Source organism: Pangasianodon hypophthalmus, chromosome 12 (genome assembly GCF_027358585.1).
Source record: "Pangasianodon hypophthalmus isolate fPanHyp1 chromosome 12, fPanHyp1.pri, whole genome shotgun sequence".
NCBI lineage: Eukaryota > Metazoa > Chordata > Actinopteri > Siluriformes > Pangasiidae > Pangasianodon > Pangasianodon hypophthalmus.
In genome coordinates this window covers 23117656-23141615 of record NC_069721.1, presented here as the reverse complement: position 1 = coordinate 23141615, position 23960 = coordinate 23117656, and the positions used below count along the sequence as shown (strand labels likewise).

The 23960-nt window shown below is 38.6% G+C and overlaps 1 protein-coding gene across 1 annotated transcript in view; it reads left to right on the top strand.

The window, feature by feature from the left end:
- Nucleotides 1-23960, top strand: part of nsfb (N-ethylmaleimide-sensitive factor b) — a 35461-nt gene that overhangs the window by 8428 nt on the left and 3073 nt on the right. The window contains exons 7-21 of the mRNA XM_026915050.3: nucleotides 1265-1340; nucleotides 3008-3163; nucleotides 7362-7561; nucleotides 9544-9709; nucleotides 9799-9873; nucleotides 10961-11148; nucleotides 12564-12659; nucleotides 13516-13672; nucleotides 13752-13885; nucleotides 13970-14036; nucleotides 14806-14885; nucleotides 17294-17428; nucleotides 18384-18497; nucleotides 20860-20915; nucleotides 21025-21099. Coding sequence (XP_026770851.1) covers nucleotides 1265-1340; nucleotides 3008-3163; nucleotides 7362-7561; nucleotides 9544-9709; nucleotides 9799-9873; nucleotides 10961-11148; nucleotides 12564-12659; nucleotides 13516-13672; nucleotides 13752-13885; nucleotides 13970-14036; nucleotides 14806-14885; nucleotides 17294-17428; nucleotides 18384-18497; nucleotides 20860-20915; nucleotides 21025-21055 — 1731 coding nt within the window. The 3' untranslated portion in view covers nucleotides 21056-21099. The remainder of the gene's footprint in view (nucleotides 1-1264; nucleotides 1341-3007; nucleotides 3164-7361; nucleotides 7562-9543; nucleotides 9710-9798; nucleotides 9874-10960; nucleotides 11149-12563; nucleotides 12660-13515; nucleotides 13673-13751; nucleotides 13886-13969; nucleotides 14037-14805; nucleotides 14886-17293; nucleotides 17429-18383; nucleotides 18498-20859; nucleotides 20916-21024; nucleotides 21100-23960) is intronic.

Sequence of the window (23960 nt, the reverse complement as noted above, 5' to 3'; positions counted from 1 at the left end):
ACCGCTTTTAAATGCGTTTCTGTTTTCAAAAGTCACCAAATGATGTATTCTCTGCTTGTCTTGCTGAATTACAAGATATTGAGAAAATAATGCTTTTGGGAGAAATTTTGAAAAATCCTGGAATTATTTTCTTAGAACAAAATTATTGTCACACTATAAAGTAGCTCATTTTAGTTTAACGTTAACACAAATTAATTAAAAATAAAACAAAAATGAAGACTCCTGAATCCTGGAGAAGTCATGAACTCTTACATTTGTAGACCTAGATTATAACCATACTATAAAGTAGCTAATTTAAAAAAAAAAAAAAAAAAAAGTCTTGAAAAGAAAGAAAAAAAATTCTGTAAAAAATTTCTGAAATTCTTATTAGTCCAAAAAAACTCAAACAAACAAAAAACTCTGTAGGCTTTATATAGTTCTGAAGAAGTCCTGGCAAATTTAATGACATATTCTATACCTGGGAAAGGCAAATTTTTTAAAATAATCACTATTTTTAAAAATCCTGCCTTTTTAAATTAGGCCAGAAATAATCTTCACACTATAAATGAGCTCATTTTATTTTAACATAAAAAAAAAAAACTCAGCGTTCCCCTGTTTCTGGAAAATCATGGACAATTTAATTTCATTTTATAGATCTGGAAAAAGGGGGAAATTATTATTTTTTTATTTTCGGGCTAATAAAAATCCTAGAATTTTTATTGCACTATAAAATGGCCATTTTTAATTATTATTATTATTATTATTATTATTATTATTATTATTTAAACAACATAAAAAACACCAAAACCTTAAGGTTACTTCCCACTGCCCTGGAAAAGTTTTTTCTATGAAGTAGCTGTTTTGGTTTAACGCTAAAAGGTTCATTTATTTATTTGTCGTTCAACATGTTAAAAACATGAAAGAACGAAAACTGTTTCCCAGGTCCAGCGTTAAAAAAGATAATAATAAATAGATAATAAATAACCTGAGACCAATGATAAAAACCTGAAATCATCATAATATATAAAACGCATTATTAAAAAACTGACTGAACGATAATTGAAATTTCATTTGTAGTAATGGAAAATATGAAAAATTCTTTGATTAAAAAAATCTATTGTATATCAGACATGAACTCTCAGGTTGTGAGAATCCAAAACACAATTATTTTGTTATATTTGAATCATTTCTAATTGTATATGTACTGCACGTATATGATGTATAACATACTGTGTATAATGTGTAGGTAGAGGAAGTGGATTTATTTTCTTCCCCGTGTCTGCAGATCGAGGTCGGCTTGCTGCACGGTAACAGTCAGGTGATTTTTGAGAAGGCAGAGAGCTCCTCCATCAACCTGTTTGGTCAGTGTTTACCCTGCAAACCTGAAACACACACACACACACACACATATACATACAGTACATTTTTATCACTTCCTGTTCAGATGTCATATTCCAAACTGAAACATTGGCACGTTTGAAATATCTTCTGAATGAGAACGTCCTGTTCTATACACTTCAACCACACGCGATCACGCCACTGAAATCCAGTATCTGTATTACGCTTTCATATTCACATTTTCAGTATTTTATCCTGAGCGACTTACAGAAGTGTTTGTAGTCTCCATTATAAACACACGTCACCTCATGCTAGTACACACACGCCAGAGGCTCTGAATTCTGTTGCCAGATTGAACTAGTTTAAAAATCCTCTGCAGCCGCCAAAATGTTTTATTTTATAGTAAATAATCAGAATGAAATCTAATAAATTTTCACCTAAAGTGTAAGAGCAAGCAGTGTGTCTGTGATGCACAGAACTATTTCTTTTTTATCTACTGATATTGATATATTGCAAAGATTATGAGAGGGAAAGGAGGATTATGGAGTCTGTACAGAAGAAAGAAAGACAGAATGAATGAATGAATGAAAGTCTATTTTCCAATACCCATTTCTGAGGTCTCTTATGTAGTTTCTTCAACTTCCAGTGTTGTTGCTAGTTTTTAGTTGTGTTATGAATAAGATAATATAATATTTCATAATAATGTTCTTGTTTCTGTTTTACTTTTTTAAAAATCTTGTAGCACTTTAGGTCTAGAAAAGCGCATTATAAACAAAATGTCTTCTTCAATTTTGTATTTTTTATTGTCTTTGCCTTCACCTTTGTCTTCTTCAGCTTCATCTCCTTCATCATCTTTGTTTTCTTTGTCTTCATCCTCATCTTTTTCTTCCTCACCTTCCTCTTCTTGGTCTTCTTCTTCTTCTTCTTGCATGTGCTTCCCTTTTAGGAGGAATTTTATTAAGTATGCAAATATACGCATGGTTAAATAGGCAACGGCTCATTTGCATAAATACATGCAAATTTTTGAAAATGTTCCAGTACAAAAAATTATTTTAAGAACAGTGAAGATGAATTGTGAAATCTATTGTTTTTTTAAAATCCTAATTACACAAAGACACTATTTGTAAATAGGGTTTAAATAAATAGGGTTCAATGTATGAAAACGTCTTACAAAAAGAAAAACGTTCTAAAACCTTAGATGTTCATTAGAGAATACAGTCATCTGACTGATTTGTGCTGTACCGCTCCAATTAAGAGGCGTTTAAGATTTTAATCTTTAATCATTTTGATTTTTGTTTTCATGCAGAAAATTTTGACTTTTTTTTTTTTATAGTAACATGGCAGTTTAAATTTTTTTATAATTTTATTGATGACTTTATAACACAGACTTTTCTCATATCAGGCAGACACTGTCAATTTCTACATTATTCTTCTCTTAAAAGGGCTACAATTCTTCTCAGTTTCTAATTTCCGATGATTAGAAGAACTCGTACTAGTAAATTAAGTTGTTTTTTTTTTTTTTGAATGTACAGCTCAAGATATTTGACCTGAATTGTGTAATTGCTGAACTCTGCCACAAGATGGCAGCACTATTACATGACAGTGAAACTTTCCTTCCCAGTTTAGATCAGATTAATGTTTCATTTTTAATAGTGGAAAATAATCACGATTTTATTCTTTTTCTCCTCAGGTAAGGCGAAGTCTAGAGGCGCACGACAGTCCATCATTAACCCCGACTGGAACTTCGAACGGATGGGAATCGGAGGCCTGGACAAGGAATTCTCCGACATCTTCCGCCGAGCCTTCGCCTCTCGGGTTTTCCCTCCGGACATCGTGGAGCAGATGGGTGAGTCTGTCGGCTCGCATAAACACGTTCTCACCAGCACTCTCACTCTGCATAGATGTGCATCATGCAGTGTGTATTCCTCTCTGGGAGCACTCTGGACCGTGCCATGGACATGTGACCACATCCGCTGTGTGTGTGTGTGTGTGTGTGTGTGGTCAGTATGAATCATTCTCCTGCTCTGTGACAATGAATCAGTCCTAAGCATCGCTGTAATTCTCTTAACCAAACATGAGCACTCATTAATGACTTTAAAAACTAAAAAAAAACTTTTTCCCCCGATTTACTTTCCCCGTTAATTCTGAAAAAAGTGCGAAATAAATCACCGTGTGTTGTGCTGTTATGGAAAAATAATCAACAACATGGTGGTGTGATGAAGCAGATGAACCAGAGTTACTGTTGATTATTTTCCTATAAGAGCACATTCCAAAGTGCTTTACTCCTCTTTTACCACAGTGATTTGCCAACAGTTACAATTCTTACTTATTACAGACTGACATGTTGTCATTTTTATCCGTTTATTGTTGCGTTTAATGTTGTGGAACATCCATGAAACAAGCTCAATGTTCTCACTTGTGTTATAGCAGCTATAACGTCAAGTCTTTCCCTCACTTGCCTCTGTTATCTTTTTTTTTTCTCCTGAAGGCTTTCAGTGCTTTGTGTTTTCCATTTAAATTTTCAAACAGTTCTTAACAATGTCCTCAAAAGAATGTAAATAAATTGAACCCTATGATGTTTTTTCTTTCTTTCTTGGTTGATAGTATTGATAGTATATGTTTCTGTCAGTTTTTTTTTAGTATATTGCACATACTGTACATCTAAGGGATATTTGCTGCTGGAGTGTGCACTCTGTGGCCTGTCTAGGGATCTACATGGTGTCCCTAAAATCTCCATACCCAGGGGACTGAGTCTGCCAGCAGCACGTCAGTTGTGTCTTTGTCAGTGGATGTTTGTGGACGTTCACTTCTCAGTTGGTCTGCAACACCTCCAGTCTTTTTGAATTAGTTACTAGGTTTGGGAACAGTGTCGTGTGTGATGTGCTTGCCATGTTTCCTGTTAAAGTCCATCGCAACCTTGCGACAGCTTCCCGATCCAACCATGAGAATAATTTCAATACGTTCTTCTTTTGTCAAAAGCATTCTTAAAGACTATTTGAAGAAAAAAAAACTGTATGAAACTAAAAGTATGAAAGATTTTGGAAGATATTTTGCTAAAAAGTGGTAATTTCTCCTATGCACAGAGACTTTTGGGACACTCTGTATTATGTAAGGAATAACACACCATGCTGTTATATGAAAATAATACACACCAGGGTGGTGTGATACGGCCCAGCGTGAAGCGGCGTTCCTGTTACCACACCGAAGTGCAGTGTTTGCATATAACCGCACCATCTGGAGTGTGTTATTCTGCTTATACCACAGCGATTTGGCAACGATTACAATGTTCAGTTTATTAATGAGCGACATGTCACACATGATAACAGTTTATAGTAAGATTTAATGTTGTGGAACGTCTGAGAGACGAGTTGGTTCCTGTTCTCACTTACGTAATAGCTGCGATAAACAGCCGTTCCCTCACCAACCTCTCTCTCATTCCCTCTCTCTCTCTCTCTCTCTCTCTCTCTCTTTCTCTCTGTCTCTCTCTCAAAAAATGAAGCTTGTCATTTTACCAAGAAAGCATAAACATGTCTGTCCTGAAGACTTTCCCGTGCTGGGAAACATTACAAAGCATCATGACTGTTACAAAGTGCTGACACTGGAGACTCCTTCCATGAATGTTACATAAACATTTCCTAACCAAAAATATCAGCAAGTTTTATTGATTTATTTTTTAATACGTTTGAGGCTTAGGTTATGTGGAGCATCTGCTGTACACGTCCCTGTGTATGAGCTGTTACTATAGAAACGATAATATATTAAAATGAGTGCATTAATATAAACTCGTTGCTTATGTTACAGCCGAAACTACTGTCCGAGCCGTGCAGTTATACAGAAATAACTCATACCTACTGACCAATCAGAATCAAGAATTTAAATGCATGGTGGTGTAAGTATGTATGTATCTGCTCTTCAGCTGTTTTTAATTTTAAGTTATGGCAGTGAATGTATTGGTTGGTTTTAATAGTTGTATTTAAGTCTTATTAAAAATGTCCTTACAAATCTCAAAGCTTAAAGGGCATCGTGCTGCTACACACTCAGTAATGCGCGCGCGCGCGTGTGTGTGTGTGTGTGTGTGTGAGAGATGACCTTTGTGGGTGGTGGTGGTGGTGGTGGGAGTTGGCCCCTTGCTCCAGCAGATGCCTGCTCTAATGAGATGGCGGGTCCTGATAGCGTAAAGGTGAGCGTGTAATTGGGGTGTGTTAGGGAGGCCAGGTGCTGAGAGCTGCTCGGGCGTGGCTGTCAGAGAGAGTCTGAGACCTGCAGCAGAACGATCCGCTTTAACTCAATCTCCCGTCACCCTAAAGGTCAGCGAGTGGAGTGCGGCCGAGGGGAGAGATGAACCCGTGACGATCCTGGCAGCGCTGCGTCTGTCAGCGGGCGTAAATGGCCGTGCTGATTCGCATCTCTGGACTCGTGCTTATCTGCAGCCTGCCTGCGCTGTGAAAATGGCAGCCAGCAGCTGCTGTAGACCAAAAACGACACGCTGTCTGTAACCAGCGTGTTGGCTTACGCTCAAACCCCGCCCTCGACTCGGGACTGTGAAAACACTCGTCTGGGAAATTTGGCTCAGTGCTTTTGTCTGCCAAATAAAAAAATATCATCTTTTAATGCCAGATTTTTCACCCTGATTTCATTACGTGCGAACAGGATTGGGTGATCCAGTGATATTATATTTAATATTGCAATAAATTATTTCACAAAACACTTCTTTAAGCATCATTCAACTTTTTTTTTTTTTTTTTTTCTTTCTGAAATGCAGTACTACTGTTATCGTTTGGTGGGAGTCATGCTATATAGTGTGTACAGTGAAAATAATTTTTAATGATAACTTGCACATGTTTATAGTACAGCACTGCTGAATTCTCAAATCTGATTGGTCAGAAGGTTTTCATTAATTTTCTATACTGACGGTAGTGCAGCTGCAAATCACGGGTTTATATTAATGCGCTCATTCTAATTCGTCCTCGTTTCTATAGTAACAGCTTACACATGGACATTTATTTGTTGATATGTTTACATTTTCTGCAAGGAGACGTTTTATGTAATGTTCATGGAAGGAGTCTCCAGTGTCAGCGCTTTGTAACAGTCAGAGGTAAAGCTGTAACTTTGCGCTTTCCGACATCTTCAGGAGTTTACGCTTTGTGATTTCTCTCTAACATGACAAGCTGTGTTTTTTTCCCCTGTTTTGTTAACTTTAAGAGTGGCTGGTGAGGGAATGACAGTTTATAGCTGCTGTAGTGTATGTGAGAACAGGAACAAACTTGTTTCATTGATGTTCTGAAAAAATAAATGCAACTATGAATGGATGATGTTTAATTTTTTAATAAACTTTAAATTGCCATGATATAAGAGGAAGAATATACGTAGGTGAGGTGTGCTGTAATAGGAAAATAACCATCAAGTTACTACTGCCACCCTAAAGTTGTTTATTTTCCTATTAGAGCACACCTCACCTAAGTGTATGTATGTTTTTATTCTTTATTAAACTGATGAACAGTATTTTGTTGTTATGAATTTGTTCTTTAAAGCACAGTATATTTTGAGGTATTCCTCAGGGTTCGGTACTGGGACCACATTTATTCCCTCTGTATGTGATTACACAAAGTCAAAAGTAATTAGTGGCTGTTACAATAGAAAAAAAGACTAGTAAGCAGACTCTCTGAATTGCGTGACCTTAATATTGTCAATGATTCTGACCTTTCATATGCCAGTAATGATTTTGAAAAGTTAGGCCTTATTTATAGACACTGATAGATCCTAAGAAATTGACCCATGTTTTTTTTTTTTTTTTTTTTAAATGTGGTGCAGTTTAGAAAAAATAAAGAAATGAAAGAAATGACAGCCAGAAATGAATGCAGCAGCAAGAGTACTCGCTCTGTATAATCACAGATTTTAAAACTCTTTCCTAAATGTAACGAGGCTGCTTTTAGCACACATGCTCCAAATTCTCTAAATTCCTTCCATGATAGATATGCTTCTTCATTTAGTCATTTTAACCTCTCTCTCTCTCTCTCTCTCTCTCTCTCTCTCTCTCTCTCTAGGTTGTAAACACGTTAAAGGTATTCTCCTGTTCGGGCCTCCTGGCTGCGGTAAGACACTGATGGCACGTCAGATCGGGAAGATGCTGAACGCCCGAGAGCCCAAGGTGGTCAACGGCCCCGAGATCCTCAACAAGTATGTGGGAGAGTCGGAGGCCAACATCAGGAAACTGTTCGCTGATGCAGAGGATGAGCAGAAGAGGGTGAGGACACTGAAACGCGTGCACGAATAAGCATACGCTACACTCCTGTGTATCTCGTGCATACATGGATGTTTGTGGAATAGTAACAGTTTGCACAAATTCATTTTATATTTTAAAAAAATGCTGTTTTTACAACTTTTTTTGCTCCTGATTAATGCCAGTGATGTCATAACATTATCACTTCAGGCTCCGCCTCTTTGTCTCTAGAGAACACTGAAATCCTTGTTATTAAAATTGCAGTTAGATTCAAATTGACATTATTTATACTTGTTGCTATTATTAGTGATTAAACTTTATACTACTATAGCAGTTTCTTGATTGTTGATTGGTCAGAAGGAGACGTTTGTTTATGAATTATGGAAGGAGTCTCCAGTGTTAGTGCTTTGTAACAGTCAAAGGTAAAGCTGTAACTTTTTACGCTTTTGCGACATCTTCAGGACAGATGAGTTTACGTGTTACAGTTTCTGCGATTGTTTTTTTGTCTTATTGACTTGAGGAAAAGGAGAGGCTGAACAACATTAAATGCAACTATACATGGATAAACAAGTATGACGTTCTTTAATCGTGAAAATTTTTAATTGTTTGTTGTCGTATAAGAGGTATAAAACACTTTGGGATGTGCTGTTATAGGAAAATCATCAACCTCGGGGTGGTAACAGTAACTCCGCTTCATCACAAACACCCTGTTGTTGATTATTTTCCTATAAAGGCACACTTCCAAAGTGTTTCATTCCTCACTCCTGGTCAGTTAATCAGCTTTACTGTGCCACTTTGAGATCCTGGTTCCTTGGCAGTCATATTATAAATCTGTAGCTATATTCCCGTATGTTGTATCCAGAGTGAGTGGACACTCCAGACTGTGGGAGGTAAGGGCAGCGATGTCGTAGCAGACTGTCTGAGTGGGCGTGGCTCTGATGGACTCACTCCTCACCTCCTAATGAGAGCGCTGTCCTGTGTGAGGCCACAGCGAGCCCCTGACCTCCACACACTCGCCACAAGGCTGCGTCTGTGTGAAAAGTTAAACACTCGCCTCTGCCAGATGAATAGTAGGCCCGTGTTTCTGCGCTCGCTCAGACGTACACACGGGTTTAGTGGAGTTTCCTGTCAAACAGTTAGCAGTTTATCAGCTACACCTACCTTAGAGGTGTCGTACAGGTGTGTGTTAATCGTCGTCTAGCTTTCATCGGGGTCAAATATGCCGACTGTGAAAGAACTCGCTTTATACGTTTATACTTTAACTGTTGTTCCATCATTTCATCATTTCCACAAACTCATCAACTTGTTAATTTGCACAAAAATTGTATTTGGATTTTTTTTCCCTAATTCAGTTGAGCTCTTAATTGTATTATTAATAATTATTAATAATAATAATAAGTATTATTGGAGCTGTTCAAAGAAGACTCCATACTGAAATGCATTTAATGTGTTCATATTGAAATATTTGTGATGCGTTTAGTAATTCTGGTGCTAATATGTTGCTTGGTGCTGGATTTTCGTTATTCCTGTGAGAAGTTAGCGGTTAGGTGTTGCTCTGACGTTTCAGAGGGGCGTTGTCATTTCTTGCACTGTTAGAATGGAGCTTAAAACATTTCAACAATCTCAGGGATAACACACTAAAGGTTTCACACTGAAAAGAACAAGAGCTTTGAAGGCGTGAGGTCGTTGGAACAAATGCTGGACTCAAAACCCCAGAATGCAATGCAGCTATACGATGCTGAGTTACGTCATAAACATGGCTCAGCTACTTAGCGATGTAAGAGATGGCGGTATTAGAGTGAAAGTTGAAGCTTTGGAAGCTGATCTGTTTGAGCAGAATGTACAGATGAGGAGGTGAGAGAGATGGACAGATCAAAGGACTAAAGCGCCGCTGCATCACTCTCTCTTTAGGTAGAGATGAAACATAGGTTAGATAGAAGGAGACTTTTTCTTCATAATGCATCTACTTTGATATGTATGTGCTTTGTTTGTTTTTTTTTTTTAAGCTGGGAGCCAATAGTGGACTGCACATCATCATTTTCGATGAGATCGATGCCATTTGCAAGCAGCGAGGCAGCATGGCGGGCAGCACCGGCGTCCATGACACCGTCGTCAACCAGCTGCTGTCCAAGATCGACGGCGTGGAGCAGCTCAACAACATCCTGGTTATAGGTGAGCACTTCCTGTCTGATTCCTGTCTGGAAGATCAGATCTTGGCTTTTGATCTCTTTATTTATATTTCCCCGATGTGTCTGTTTCAGGCATGACCAATCGACCTGACCTGATAGATGAAGCTCTGCTGAGACCTGGAAGACTGGAGGTCAAGATGGAGATTGGTACGATCTGAGACCTCTCTCTGGATGGAACTGGTTCCATCCTATTTGATTAAAAAACTTTGCACTGAATTGTGTAAGAGAGGCAGGTCACACAAGGACATTTCGGTATCCATCATTAATGTCAGTCAGCGACATTTTTTTCAGTCTTGCAAAATACTGGTTTCAAAATTATTGGCACCTTCTCAAGGTTTCATTGCACATTGAAGCCTCCCTTGGAGAGAATCTTAGAGACTCCTTCATGCAGAATATTTCAAGTTTATATTTCAGACTACGTGTTTTTTTAATCCAAAGACTGAGATGGTCATTGCGCAACAGTGATTTTGCGTCCTTTAACCATTTTTCTAACCATCTATTTTGAACCTCTTATTTACATGTGTCCAAACTCATATCTGGTCAAAGACAACTGGATACTGAGAGTAATTAAGGGGTGTCAGTAATTCTGCCATGTTTTGGAGAGAAAAGTCTGTTGTTAGAAGAAATCTAATTTACTACGATTCAGTTCAATATTTAAATCATTGTGTATAATGTTTATACAAATATTTTTGCTCTATTTTTTTTTTTGAAAGGTGCCACTAATTTAGAGTTGAGAGTGTATGTATGTGTGTGTGTGTGTGTGTGTGTGTGTGTGTGTGTGTGTATGTGTATATGTGTATATGTGTATATATATATATATATATATATATATATATATATATATATATATATATATATTTAAAAGAGAGATGATGATGAAATGCTAAAAGCTATATTTCTATAGGATATTACAAACGATTTTGAAAAATTTGCTTGAAAAATAAAAGTAAATTTTAAAAAATGTCACATCCAAATGTTTTCAAAAGTGAATATTAGCACGAATAACCCTGCATTTGTCATACAGCATGCTACAGGCCCATATTCTGCACGTTTTTCTTTACTGTACACAACAGTATACAGAGTATACATTAACGACAAGAAAAAATGTCCTGATCAAAGCAACCTTCAGTTGTGAGTGGAGTGAAATTTAAGTCCTTAAAACCACCCTGATCCTTTAATAATGCTCCTCCTCCTCTTCCTCCTCTTCCTTTCCTCTCCTCCGCGTCCTGTTCAGGTCTGCCGGACGAGTCGGGCCGTTTGCAGATCCTGAACATCCACACGGCTAAAATGAGGCAGGCCAGTATGCTGGCGAGTGACGTGGACATTAAGGAGCTGGCCGTCGAGACCAAGAACTACAGCGGGGCGGAGTTAGAGGGACTCGTACGAGCAGCGCAGTCCACTGCCATGAACCGTCACATCAAGGTGTGAACCTCTTCATCATCACACTGAGCTCTACAGGAAGAGCTGTAGGACAGTGATCATTTCTGCTTCCTGTCTCGGTTTAATCTGATTGGTCAGAAGGTGTTGATTAATTTTCTATAACAGCAGCTCTGACAGTAGTGTAGCTGCAGATCACAGGTTTATATTAATGCACTCGTTCAATACGTTATCATTTCTATAGTAACAGCTTACATGTGGACATTTACTTGTTGATATGTTAAGGAGGCTTTTATGTAACATTCATGGAAGGAGTCTCCAGTGTCAGGGCTTTGTAACAGTTAGAGGTAAAGCTAAAAAACTTTAAGTTTTGAGACCTTCGGGATAGAGGATTTTTGCATTTCCTACTAACATGACAAGCTGCGAGTTTTTTTTTGAAAAATATTTATTTATTTATTTATTTTTGGTCTTATTAAGTTCAAGAGAGAGAAAAAAAGAGAAGCTGGTGAGGAATGACTTTATATAGCTGCAATAATGTAAGTGAGATCCAATCGTGTCCTCTGTGAAGTAAAATTCTAACTGTTAAATAAATATTCAATATTTATGACTCCTGTAGTGTGTGTTAGGGCGAGATGCTTGACGTCATGTGTGAAAGGACCGATAACCCGAGCTGAACCGTCATCCGCCACGTTAGTTTTGATCTGAAGTCATGTTTGTTTACAAGGAATTCTGCAAGATCCCAGGATCATTGATTTGCGAGCATGATATAAAAGTGTTGTTTTATTCTGGGTAAATGTTTTAGTATGAAAAAAGCTGTGAAATCTGTCATTATATATCAGAAGTCTTTATTGGTAACATATACATTACAGCACAGTGAAATTCTTTTCTTTTTTTTTAATTTAGAGTCTCTAAATAAAACATCGGATAGGATTTTAGAAAGCATGTAACGTGACTCAGGCATAAGATGCTGTAAGACAGTAGAAGGAAATCTAAAATGGTAGCAGTGCATTACTTTAAGGTGTTTATGCTTTACCCAGAGTTCTCGTTATGTATTTATAGGGCAAATTACAGCCTTTGCGCTTGTTATAAATGACATGTGACTCATTATTAATGACCTACGTATTCAAATCTACAGTCATGCACGACTAATAAAGACCTTCTGAAGATGCTGAGGCTGATCTTAAGGTTTCGTGTATTCAGGTGTGGGGAGTATCTCTGGCACAGGTTGTTACACACACACACACACACACTAGTAAAGTGTGTGTATGTGAGAGAGAGAGAGAGCGAGAGAGAGAGAGAAAGGAGCGAACTGGCCCATACACTCCTGTGTGATATTTGATGGTGTTGAAACATATTGACAGGAGCTTTTACAGGTGGGGAGGTATTAACTCTCTCCCTCACTGACCTTTCTTTATCATTACAGGGATGAGTAATGTGTGTGTGTGTGTGTGTGTGTGCAGGCCAGTAATCAGGTGGAGGTGGACACTGAAAAGGCCCAGTCGCTGCAGGTCAGCCGGAGTGACTTCTGGGCGTCGCTGAATAATGACATCAAACCCGTGAGTTTATTCTCGACTACAGCTTTCAGCTGTTTCACGAAACCTTTCACGCTTGTGTGCTTTTTCTGCAGAGGTTTTTAAATAAATGCAGGTTTTTATATACATTCTGGAGTTTGCTTATATTTGATCAGTTTAATATTCATGTACTAAAAGAGGAAACATTTATACATATCAAGTCAAGGGTCTAAATGAGATCCGGGAAAATTAAATAGATCTAGTATATATATAAAAAAAACTTAATCTATTAAAGGAGCAGGAATTTATTTCTAATGCATCATTTTTTTAAATATAGTAATAATAATAATAATAATAATAATAATAGCAATAATAATCATGATACTGATGATGACCTCATTGGCAATTATTATTAATGTTATTAATATTATTATTGCATGATAATAACGATTATTATATTATCATAATACGTTTATATTATAATGTTAATATCATATTTTTTAATCTATTATTAGTAAATATAATTTATGCATATAAATACACACATTATTAAATGCAATACACATATTGTTAAATTTAAATATATTAATAATAAGGTTACTTTGTATGAATTACATTTATAAAATATTAAAAGAACATATTTTGTTAAATATAACTTGTCAATAATAATAATAATAATAATAATAATAATAATAATTTATTTTGAGCTTTTCTCAAACTCAAGGGCACTTTGCAGAGTCCAGCAGTAAGCAAGTAGCAAATAAACAAATACTCATCACATTTGTTTGTTTGTTGATTATTATGTGATTAAAGAACTTTATTATTATCCAGATATGTTCAGGTTTTGGGTACAATTCCACTTCCTGAGCCAAGACTGTTTTGTGTCACTTCCTGTGTGCAGGCGTTCGGCACCAATCAGGAGGATTACTCCAGCTACATCCTGAACGGCATTGTGAAGTGGAGTAACGCCGTGTCGGACATCCTGGGAGACGGAGAACTCCTGGTGCAGCAGACCAAAAACAGCGAACGCACACCGCTAGTGACGGTGCTGCTGGAGGGTACGTCACGTCACGTTAGCTACCACACATTCACACGTGTTCACATACATGCCTCATGCTCGAGTTACGACTCCTCCAGGTCCACCTCACAGCGGTAAGACCGCACTGGCAGCTAAAATCGCAGAGGACTCGCAGTTCCCCTTCATCAAAATCTGCTCTCCGGACAAGATGATCGGCCACTCGGAGATCGCCAAGTGCCAGGCCATCAAGAAGGTGAAGATGAAGTGCTGACGTAATAAACACCCAGAACTGATCATGTGACCGAGTTCTCACAGTTCTGCTCTTCTGTGTGTGTAGATATTCGATGACGCCTATAAGTCTCAGCTGAGCTGCGTGGTGGTGGATGATATCGAGCGACTCCTGGGTGAGTCCCTGTAACCACCACAGCAACAAATTCCACTGCTTTTATTAAACGTTTGGCCTAAAAAGTGCTCTGAGTGCATGTGTATCATTTAGGACGTACCATGTTTTTGTGTTTATTCTTTTTCTTAAATAATATCAGTGAATTAATTTTAAAAAATGGGTACGTAGGCATCCTAAAAGTGATGTATAGTCAAGTAATCGGCGTTGGAGCATTTATTAGAGGATTTATTTATTTATTTAAAACTTAAAGCTCATTGATGGAGGAATACAAATTTGTATAATCTCAAAGGGTCTGCACTATGTAGAGTGTACAATGCTGGCTGTTTGTGCCCTGTGTAGTGAACATATGTAGATAATAACCATTTGGGATTCGACCTCGCTGTGTAAAATCTGTTGAAAATGGTGGGTTTTAATAGATCTTCATTTGTATTTATGCGTTTGTGTGTGTGTGTGTGTGTGCTCATGTTTTTATATGTTTTTATATCTTGAGATTTTGCCAGATGTCCCCACAAAGATAGGAATATCTGACAGGTTTGACTGTTTGGGAACATTTGGCTGGTCCCCATGAATTTTGACATAAACTGCAGCTTTTATTTAAAAATATAAAAGAGCCTAAAGTTTTGGGGTTTAGGGGTCTGAGGGTTACTGGGGTTAAAGTTAGGATTAGATTTAGAAGTCAGTTAGAATTAATTCGCTGTGATGATAACCACGTCAATGCAAAGTCCTCATAAGGATAGTATGACAAACGTGTGTGTGTTCTGTGTTCTCAGACTTTGTTCCGATCGGACCTCGTTTCTCAAACTCAGTTCTGCAGGCCCTGCTGGTGCTGCTGAAGAAGGCGCCTCCTCGCGTGAGTACACACACACACACACACACACACACACACACACTCTCATACACGCGCATTGCTGCTGTAGTACCGGCCCGCTACAGACAGGGGGCAGCAGAGCTTCTCATCAGCATGTCTGTGTTCTTTTCTATTACATTACATTTAGGATAATGTGTCTTTTTATGGAGAAACACGTGTTTATACACACTGACATGCTTGTTTATTGGCCATTTGCTAACTAGTCCATAAGTATTGGCCCCCTCTACCCTATCTATCAGTGGAAAGAGCGCAACACTGAGCTGATATGATTTGTTCAGTGATTCATTCTTAGTACAGTGGTGACACTGGGATTGTGTGTGTCGTGCTGGTTTGTGTATCAGGTACAACAGTAGTGTTGTTGTGGATTTAATTACCGTCTTAAACACTTACCGGACTTCAGTACACACGCCCACCTTTCTGGTCACCTTTGCTAGTCTTCATCATCGTCAGTTTCTGCGAATCGACTCTGAATGAACTAGAGTGCAGGAAGTGAATCAAGCATGCTGTGCATTTTGGTTCGCGGCCAGCAATTTTTTTTTTTAAAGACATGAGCTGCTAAATCAAACTGAGCCAAAGAACAGAGCTGTAGAACTGCATGTTCTTAATAGTTTCATTGGATAACAATGTCTAGTGTAACTGTTATAAATACCTCTTCCATTGACTTGGATTGTAATAGACAGTCTAATATTAGAAGGTAAACAAATGAAAAAGTCACTACAGGCAACAGTAGAGCAAACAAAATCCTCTTGGATAGAGAGTTTGCCTTTTACTTAACCTAAAGGATTGTTTACAAAATGATTGGTTCATGCATGAATCCTAACCAGAGTGGTGTATGTTTCAAACAAAATCAGCTATAGGTGCATCTTTATTTTCCGTTGCTAAGAGGAAGCGCACTCCTCTTAGTTTAAAGCCTAAAAAATGATTTCTAAACACATCTGTGAACATTTATTTCTGAGCTGTTTGAAAGGTGTCGCTGTTGTGTTATCCTGTTGTGGGAGCGCAGTCAGTGTTGCGGTGCTCTATGTGCAGGCCAGGGTGTGTATTGTCAGTGATTTGTCTATGGCGTGGTGGGGTGAACAGCAGCGGCTCTGTTCCTCCGGGCCGAGCCTGTGTGTGTGAGCTCAGCGGGGAGTCCATGAACGGGAGACGCAGGACTGAAAGGTCCTGTGAGAGCGTGGGGACCTGGCAGGCCCGCCGCCTGTGTGCCACCTCATCTACATGCACTGGCATGTTCGAACCCCCCGCGCCACAGGAGGGCGACCCGTAATCCCCTCGGCTCGCCTGGGCCTCTGGGAATGACCTACCTCTTCGACAATCTATAACTCCTCCGGCTTTCTCTGAACGTTCTGGAAAGTTTTGGAAGGAGAGGGCCGTGACTTGGGAAGAGCTTTTGTAAATCGTGGATGCGTTTGTAAAACATTGCATGCTCCATTGATTTACCTGTATAATGCTTTCATAACTCCTGTCCCGCTTTTATAACTTCAAGCTTGCACTAATGTAATGTGTTGCTGGCTGGCTGCCCTGCTGACTCTTCTAGGAAGCTTCAGTTTGTTCAGGACACAGCAGCTCACGTCCTTACCGGGAAGAGAGCGTCCGAACACATTACTCCAATCTTATTAAACCTACCCTGGCTGTTTAATAATTTAACATTAACATTTGAAGCTCTGAATGGCGTTAGCGATTTCCTGAAGCAGTAACACCCGTCCCAAGCACTTTGCTCGGACTCAGAAAAACCACAGAAAACATCCCTCCAACTCAGAAAATGGGGAAGGTCTCCTAACCCGAGTTCAGGACGTGGCGTCAAATCAAGATGGCCGCTCGCGGCATCAGCAGCTGTGTATATAGTAGCGTTTACATTCGATCAATCAACATACTGACATATTCGCTTGTTAAATCAAGAACATTAGCTGTACGGTTTTCAGGAGGTAAATACACGTAGTGGAAGATGGTTTTTATTATTTCTGATCTGATCTCTGTTCTGTGTTCCAGTCTACATTAGGAATACAAGCTCAATAACTGGCTTTAAATCCAGATTAAGGCTTAACTTGGACTATTCTTAGTCTTGAGATGGTTTTATCTCGTAGATAGTTTTTTCTCATAGGTTTATGGCTAGTTTATTAGTAAGTTGTTTATATTTTATTTTGCTATGTGCTAATACTATAAATGCTTTATATCATTAGAAATACTGTTTTTCTGACCATCTAAAGCACTATAAAGATAACACTGACCTGTGTGTGTTAATGTTGTTCTTCATCTTCACGTCTGTAATGAAGTAACAGATGCAATTGAAGGCTAGTTTATCTTTCTGCCATGTTATTGATGAGTACTCTGTGTGTGTGTGTGTGTGTGTGTGTGTGTGTGTGTGTGTGTGTGTGTGTGTGTGTGTGTAGGGTCGTAAGCTGCTGATCTTGGGCACCACCAGCCGTAAGGACGTGCTGCAGGAGATGGGTATGCTGGATGCCTTCAGCACAACCATCCACATCCCCAACATCTCCAGAGGAGAGCACCTGATGGAGGCGCTGGAGGTCAGACTCACTGAAGAGAGAGAGAGAGATAACAGAGAAATGGATAGAGTGAGAGATTGTGAGATAGATAAAGTGAGAGATTGATAAAGTGAGAGATTGTGAGATGGATACAGTGAGGGATGGATAAAGTGAGAGATGGATAATGTGGGAGATTGTGAAATGGATAAAGCGAGAGATGGATAACATGAGAAATGGATAAAGTGTGAGATGGATAATGTGAGAGATTGAGAGATGGATAAAGTGAGAGATTGTGAGATGGGTACAGTGAGAGATGGATAAAGTGACAGACTGTGAGATGAAAAAAGTGAGAGATTGTGAGATGAAAAAAGTGAGAGATGGAGAAAGAGAGAGACTAAGATGGATGCATAGAACGATGGAGAGTTGGGAAGATGAAATAATGAGGAGATGAATAAATAGGGAGATAGATAAATGGGTGAATGGAGAGTTGGATAAATAAACAGATGGATAAATAGAGAGTTGGGAAGAAGGACAAATGGAGAGGTGGATAAATGGAGAGATGGATAAATAAAGTGATGGATAAATGGATTAATAATGAGAAAGGACAAATAGAGCGATTGATAAATAGAGAGATGGTGCAGTAGAAGTGTGGATAAATAGAAAGATTGATAAATAAGAAATGGATAAACAGGGAAGTGGAAAGCAATAAACAGAGATGTGGAGATGGATAAATGGATAAAGTTAGATGGATAGAGTTAGATGGATAAAGTTAGATAGATGGATGGATAGATAGATAAATAAGACAGATGAAATGGAATCTGATTCCTTTTAATATCAAAGTTGGTCTGATTGTAACAGCAAAGCTCTACTGGAGTTTTCATCTAGAAACATTCACTTTGTGTTGTAGAGATGAGCACATTAAGACACTGTGTGGTGGTGTTGAATTATTTGTGTGTGTGTGTGTGTGTGTGTGTGTGTGTGTGTGTGTGTGTTAAAGCTGCTGGGAGGCTTCCAGGAAGATGAACGTGCGCAGATCGCTAAAGAAGTGAAAGGCAAAGGAGTGTGGCTCGGCATTAAGAAGCTTCAGATGCTCATTGAGATGTCCCTGCAGGTGAGAGAGAAAGAGCGAGAGAGAGAGCGAGCGAGAGAGCGAGCGAGAGAGAGAGCGAGAGAGAGAGAGAGTGAGTGTCTAGACGAGTCCCTGACTCACAGCTCTCACCGTTAATCCTGCGAGCTTTGAGTCATTTATCAGTTTTAATTATTTTACACCATACGCCAGGTGATAATGAAAACAAAGGTGTTCCAGATGTGCTCCCTGTTGCATGGAGCTCTGATAAACACGTCTTGCTCTTCTCCCGTCACTAAACACACTTCAACTCACACACTTTTTGTGTCCGTGGCTTCGCTTGCATCCTACATTGCTTTGGCCGTATTTAAAACTTTGTTTTTATACCACAGCACCAGTGAGTTCTTCGAGTCTCGGACAGAAGATGTTGAGTAGTTTTCTATAATCACAAGTTTATATCAATGTGCTCATTCTAATACGTTATCGTTTCTATAGAAACGGTTCGTGGGACGCATACGACAACCACTCCACATAATTCTAAGACTATAGATAATACACATACAGATACAGATTTTAACGAATAAAACAAGTGTTTTCTCTAAGGAGATGTTTATCTAACATTCATGGAAGGAGTCTCCAGTGTTAGTAAGTCTTCTGTTCGGGACAGAGGAGTTTTCACTTTATGAGAGAAAAAAGAGAGGCTGGTGAGGGAACGACTATGTTTATAGCTGCTATAACATTTTTTTTTATTTTTTATAACTTGTTTTGTGGATGTTACAATAACATTAAAGTAACGTTGAAAGCATTAACGGATAAAAATGGTGACGTGTCCTTCATTAATAAATAAAATCGTCAAATTGCTTTGGTGTTGGCGGAGTAAAACATTTCAGAACGTGATGTTATTGGAAAATATTCAACATTCAGACGGTAACCGTTACTCTGCTTCATCACACCACATTGTTGTTGATTAATTTCCTATAACAGCATGACATGCAGTGTTTAATTCCTGAGCCAATTACGTTACGGTATGCAGATGCGAGATATGCAGCACCAGTGTATCAGGGGAAGTGGGCGGGCCTTGGGTAGGTTTGAGAATGTGACCAATTTGCATGTTTTAATGAACTGCGTTTAAATATTGTTCTAAAAATACGCACTTGACACTTACCCTTGGTAGTAGGCAAAAAAAAAATCCTTGGTAATTTGCGTGTTAAGTGAATACATTAAATCATATAATATGTTTTTAAAATATTAATTCTTTTTATAGTTGTTTATTGCTCGAGCTTAGACTTATAACTAGATTTGTCTGCTATTTTTTTTCTCGACCCTCCAAGGGATCTAATAAATCCTCTAATAAATTGTACTCAAGCTAATACAGAAACTAAACGAGGAAAACGTTGCGAACACGTGAATGAGTGTGCAGTAAAAATAATATTGTAACGAGGCACAGATTTCTTAACGAGGTGCTTCTCTATGTTTTTTTCTGTTGAATATGAAAATTGTTATGAAACCACTACATTAGGCAGTTTATCTTTAATGAAACCCCAGCTTGTGTTCCTTCTTAATCAGAGCGTTATTCTTTATTCGTGTTTAATCGTAGTGTGTTACTGATGTTTGTTAGGAGTTATTTGTGGTGGTGTTTAGCGGCAGTTGGAGTGCTGTTTATGAGTTGTAGTCCTGTTTGTGCTGGATGCTCGGCCGTAATTTCTGTGGTATGTCCCCCCCTTTCTCCTCCCGCAGAGGTATGAGAGTAAGTCTGCCGGGACATGCTGCACGCAGCCGCGCTGCTCCGACGTGACGGCCCTCCCAGATTTAGCCTCTTTTCACCTCTTTTCCTCACATTCCCTCCTCGCATTCCTTCGCCCCCCTTCAATCGTTTCTTCGCTTTGCCCGCGTTCTGACTCCAACAGCCACGGGCAACGAGGAGAGATAAGTTATGGCGTACACAGCCATTCATTTTCCCGACTAATCCCTGCCTGTGCAGAGCTCTTAACGCTGCTCGTCCACCTGTGCACGACTTTCTAGAGAACATATTCGGCTCACCCCGATATTCGGATCAGTACACACTCCAGATTGTAGAGACGCGTTCCAATTCGGCAACCGTCCCTCGTGATCTAGGGGACTTGAAATTAGGGAGAAAGTGTGTTTGTCTTTCGATCGTTTTTAGGTAAACTGCAGCTCTAGGTTAGATTTATCACCAGTTCTGATACTCCTGATTCATTTATTAACACACATGCGCACACACAAACACACACACACACACCTCTACACCCTCTAGGCTCTGCATAGACTTTTCCAGGAAAGGTAAACACATGGAATGTAAATGAACCTCATTGCCCTCCCTTATATATATATGTGTGTGTGTGTGTGTGTGTGTGTGTGTGTGTGTGTGTGTCTGTGTGTGTTTTAGATGCCGCATGAGTACAGAGTTAAGAAGTTTTTGGCTCTGCTGACAGAAGAGGGCGCGTAAGTCCTGCTGCATTCGCTCTTCTCCTATCTGGCATTAAATGTGAATCCGTTCAGCGTGAGTTTATTTGAAGGTTTATTTTCCACGTTGTTCCTGTTTCCTCTGTAGATTGGGCTCTGATAAACATGTGACTTTATAAAGCGCCGCCGCTGGAGCACGGTCACACACTCGCAGGCTGTCATGGTGAGTGTCGATGTCTCCGTGTTTCGCTACTCTGTTTGTGTGTTTTAATCAATTTTTGTTTTATTTATTATTTTTAAATAAATAGCATTTTTTGTCCATTTTTGTTTCACTGTTTTTAGTAATTGTGTGTCATTTTGTTATTTCACTCTTTTTGGTAACAATTTGCATCAATGTTGTGTTGATTTTCTTTTTTTTTTTTAGTAACAGTGTACTGTATTTTCATGCAAACACAAAATGTTTAATGTTCAGGCTACACAAAATGTTTAAAACCTGTCAGAACTGTTTAAAAACATCATGCATCTTAACACATTCCCTCACTTCGTACTCATGGATATACATATGAGCCCTTAAAGTGACACTGCTGAAGCAGCATATAATGTTTGAAAGTAAGTGCCCCCTCAATAGATTTGCATTCATTTTCACCTATTTTAAAGGCTTCGACACCATCCAGGACACTTTGTTTACTGCAGAGCAGGACATATATGATTTTCTGTCATGTTATGCGTATTTTTGTTTCATTAAATGTTAATAAACCCCAAAATCTTACCATCTGAGCACATACAATACTGTGACCTGCTGTAAACAGATGTTGATGATGTTCTTTAATGAATCAAAAGTTGTAAATTTCGTTGTCAAATTGCTGTGGTGAAGGAAGAATAAAACACTTCAGGATGTGTTGTTCACCACCTCAAAGTTGATTATTTTCCTTTAACATCACACCCACAAGTGTTGTAGTCCTTACATAAAAACCCCAAAAGTCTTACTATATCAATAAGTATATATATATATATATATATATATATTTTTTTTTTTTTCCAAATAATATATTCAAATCTAGCAAGATTTAATTAACTACGTGTGTGTTGGAGTGTTTCAGCACAATCCAACATAATCACATCATTTACAAAGTTAGCTATTAAATACAATAATTTTGAAGGTGCTGATTCATTTTCTATAGGAACGTCTATGGTGGACGCTCTTCATTAACAGATTTGAAAAATGTGTGCAATTGTTTATGTTGAAGTTTTCTGTAAGGTGTAAATGTGTTTATTTAACATTTTATGGAAGGAGTCTCCAGTGTCAGGAGTGAAGCTGTAGCATTTTCTGACATCTTCAGGAAAGAGGAGTTTATGCTTACTAATGGCTTATTGATCTAAAGAGAGAAAAAAGAGAGGTTATTAAGGGAACAACTGTTTATAGCAGCTGTAAATTAAGTGAAAACAGGAACTTGACTTGTGGATGTTCCACAACATTAAATGTAACTACACTGTGTGGCCAAATGTATGTGGACACCTGCCCATCACACCCATATGTGGTTCTTCCCCAAACTTTTGCCACAAAATTGGAAGCATACAGTTGTCTAAAAATGTCTTTGTATGATGTAAATTTGCAATTTCCCTTCACTGGAGCTAAGAGGCTCAAACCTGTTCCAGCAAGACAATGCCCCTGTGCACAAAGCGAGCTCCATGAAGACATGGTGTGTGAAGGTTGGAGTGGAAGAACTCGAGTGTCCTGCACAGAGCCCTGACCTCAACCCCACTGAACACCTTTGGGATGAACTGGAACACCGAATGAACCCCAGACCTCCTCGACATCCCAACATCAGCGCCTGACCTCACTAATGCTCTTGTAGCTGAATGAACGCAAATCCCCACAGCCACGCTCCAACATCTAGTGGAAAGCCTTCCCAGAAGAGTGGAGCTCATTATAACAGCAAAGCGGGAATAAATCTGGAATGAGATGTTCAATAAGCACATATGATTATGATGGTCAGGTGTCTACAGACTTTTGGCCATATAGTGTATAAATGGATAAAAAGTATGTGGTGTTGATCTTTTAATAAATAAAACATTGTAACTTAACATTGTAAAATTGCTGCAGTGTGAGAGAAATGAAACACTTCAGTATGCGCTGGTACAGGAAAATAATCAATGACCCTATCGTTGATTATTTTCCGAAAACAGCACGACACGGAGTGTATTATTCCATGTGAAGTAATTCAGTGTAACAGGACTTACTGCACTTAAAGGGTAAAATGATCTCAGTATGCAAATCCTGGAAAGTTAACATGATCACAACATTGATTTCAGCGAGAACTCGTAATCTTTCCTTTCCTGAATTTGAAAAGAAAGCAAGTCGTTCTTTCTAGTTCACGCTGGCTATGATGTTGACTCTTCATAACTACATTATCTCATTAAATCAATCTGATGTAGACGTAGACAGTTCATGTTTATAGATTGAATTGTCTGTACTGTAGTAAATGAGACACGCACAAGTAAAAGCAATGAAATAAAACTTTTACACGTGACACACTTCAGCTTTTTCGTTGTAACTTTTCATGTAAGTGGCTTAGCATCGTTGAATGATGTCATCAGTTGTTTGGGTCTCTATATCTGGTCCCCTTTTAACACAAAAACAAACAAAACATTTGGTCTTTGGTTACAAGCAATAATAAGAGAAGACTAGACGGAAATTATAAACCACGCCTGCCTTTATTTTGTTGCCCACTTCATTTCAGCCAAGTCGTCTAGACAGCCAGCCGTCCTGCTATTGTACGACAAATCAAGCAATGTAATCGCCAATTCTTTTACGACTCGATCAACATGTATTGTTTCAGCATTGTAGTAGTGAGACAATACATCCTGGACATGCCTGTGCCCTTTTTATTTTTCACATGTACACACTTGGATCAGTCAGGTGTGTGTATATCTTTGGCCATTGTGCTGCATCATTTATATATTAACAGGGAACAAAGAGAGTTATTAGCCCATTTGTCAGCACTGGTTTTATAGAATAGTAATATTTTTACAGGTAGTGCAGTAAAGTATGAGGAAATCATTCGTTTGATGAAGGAAATGTTA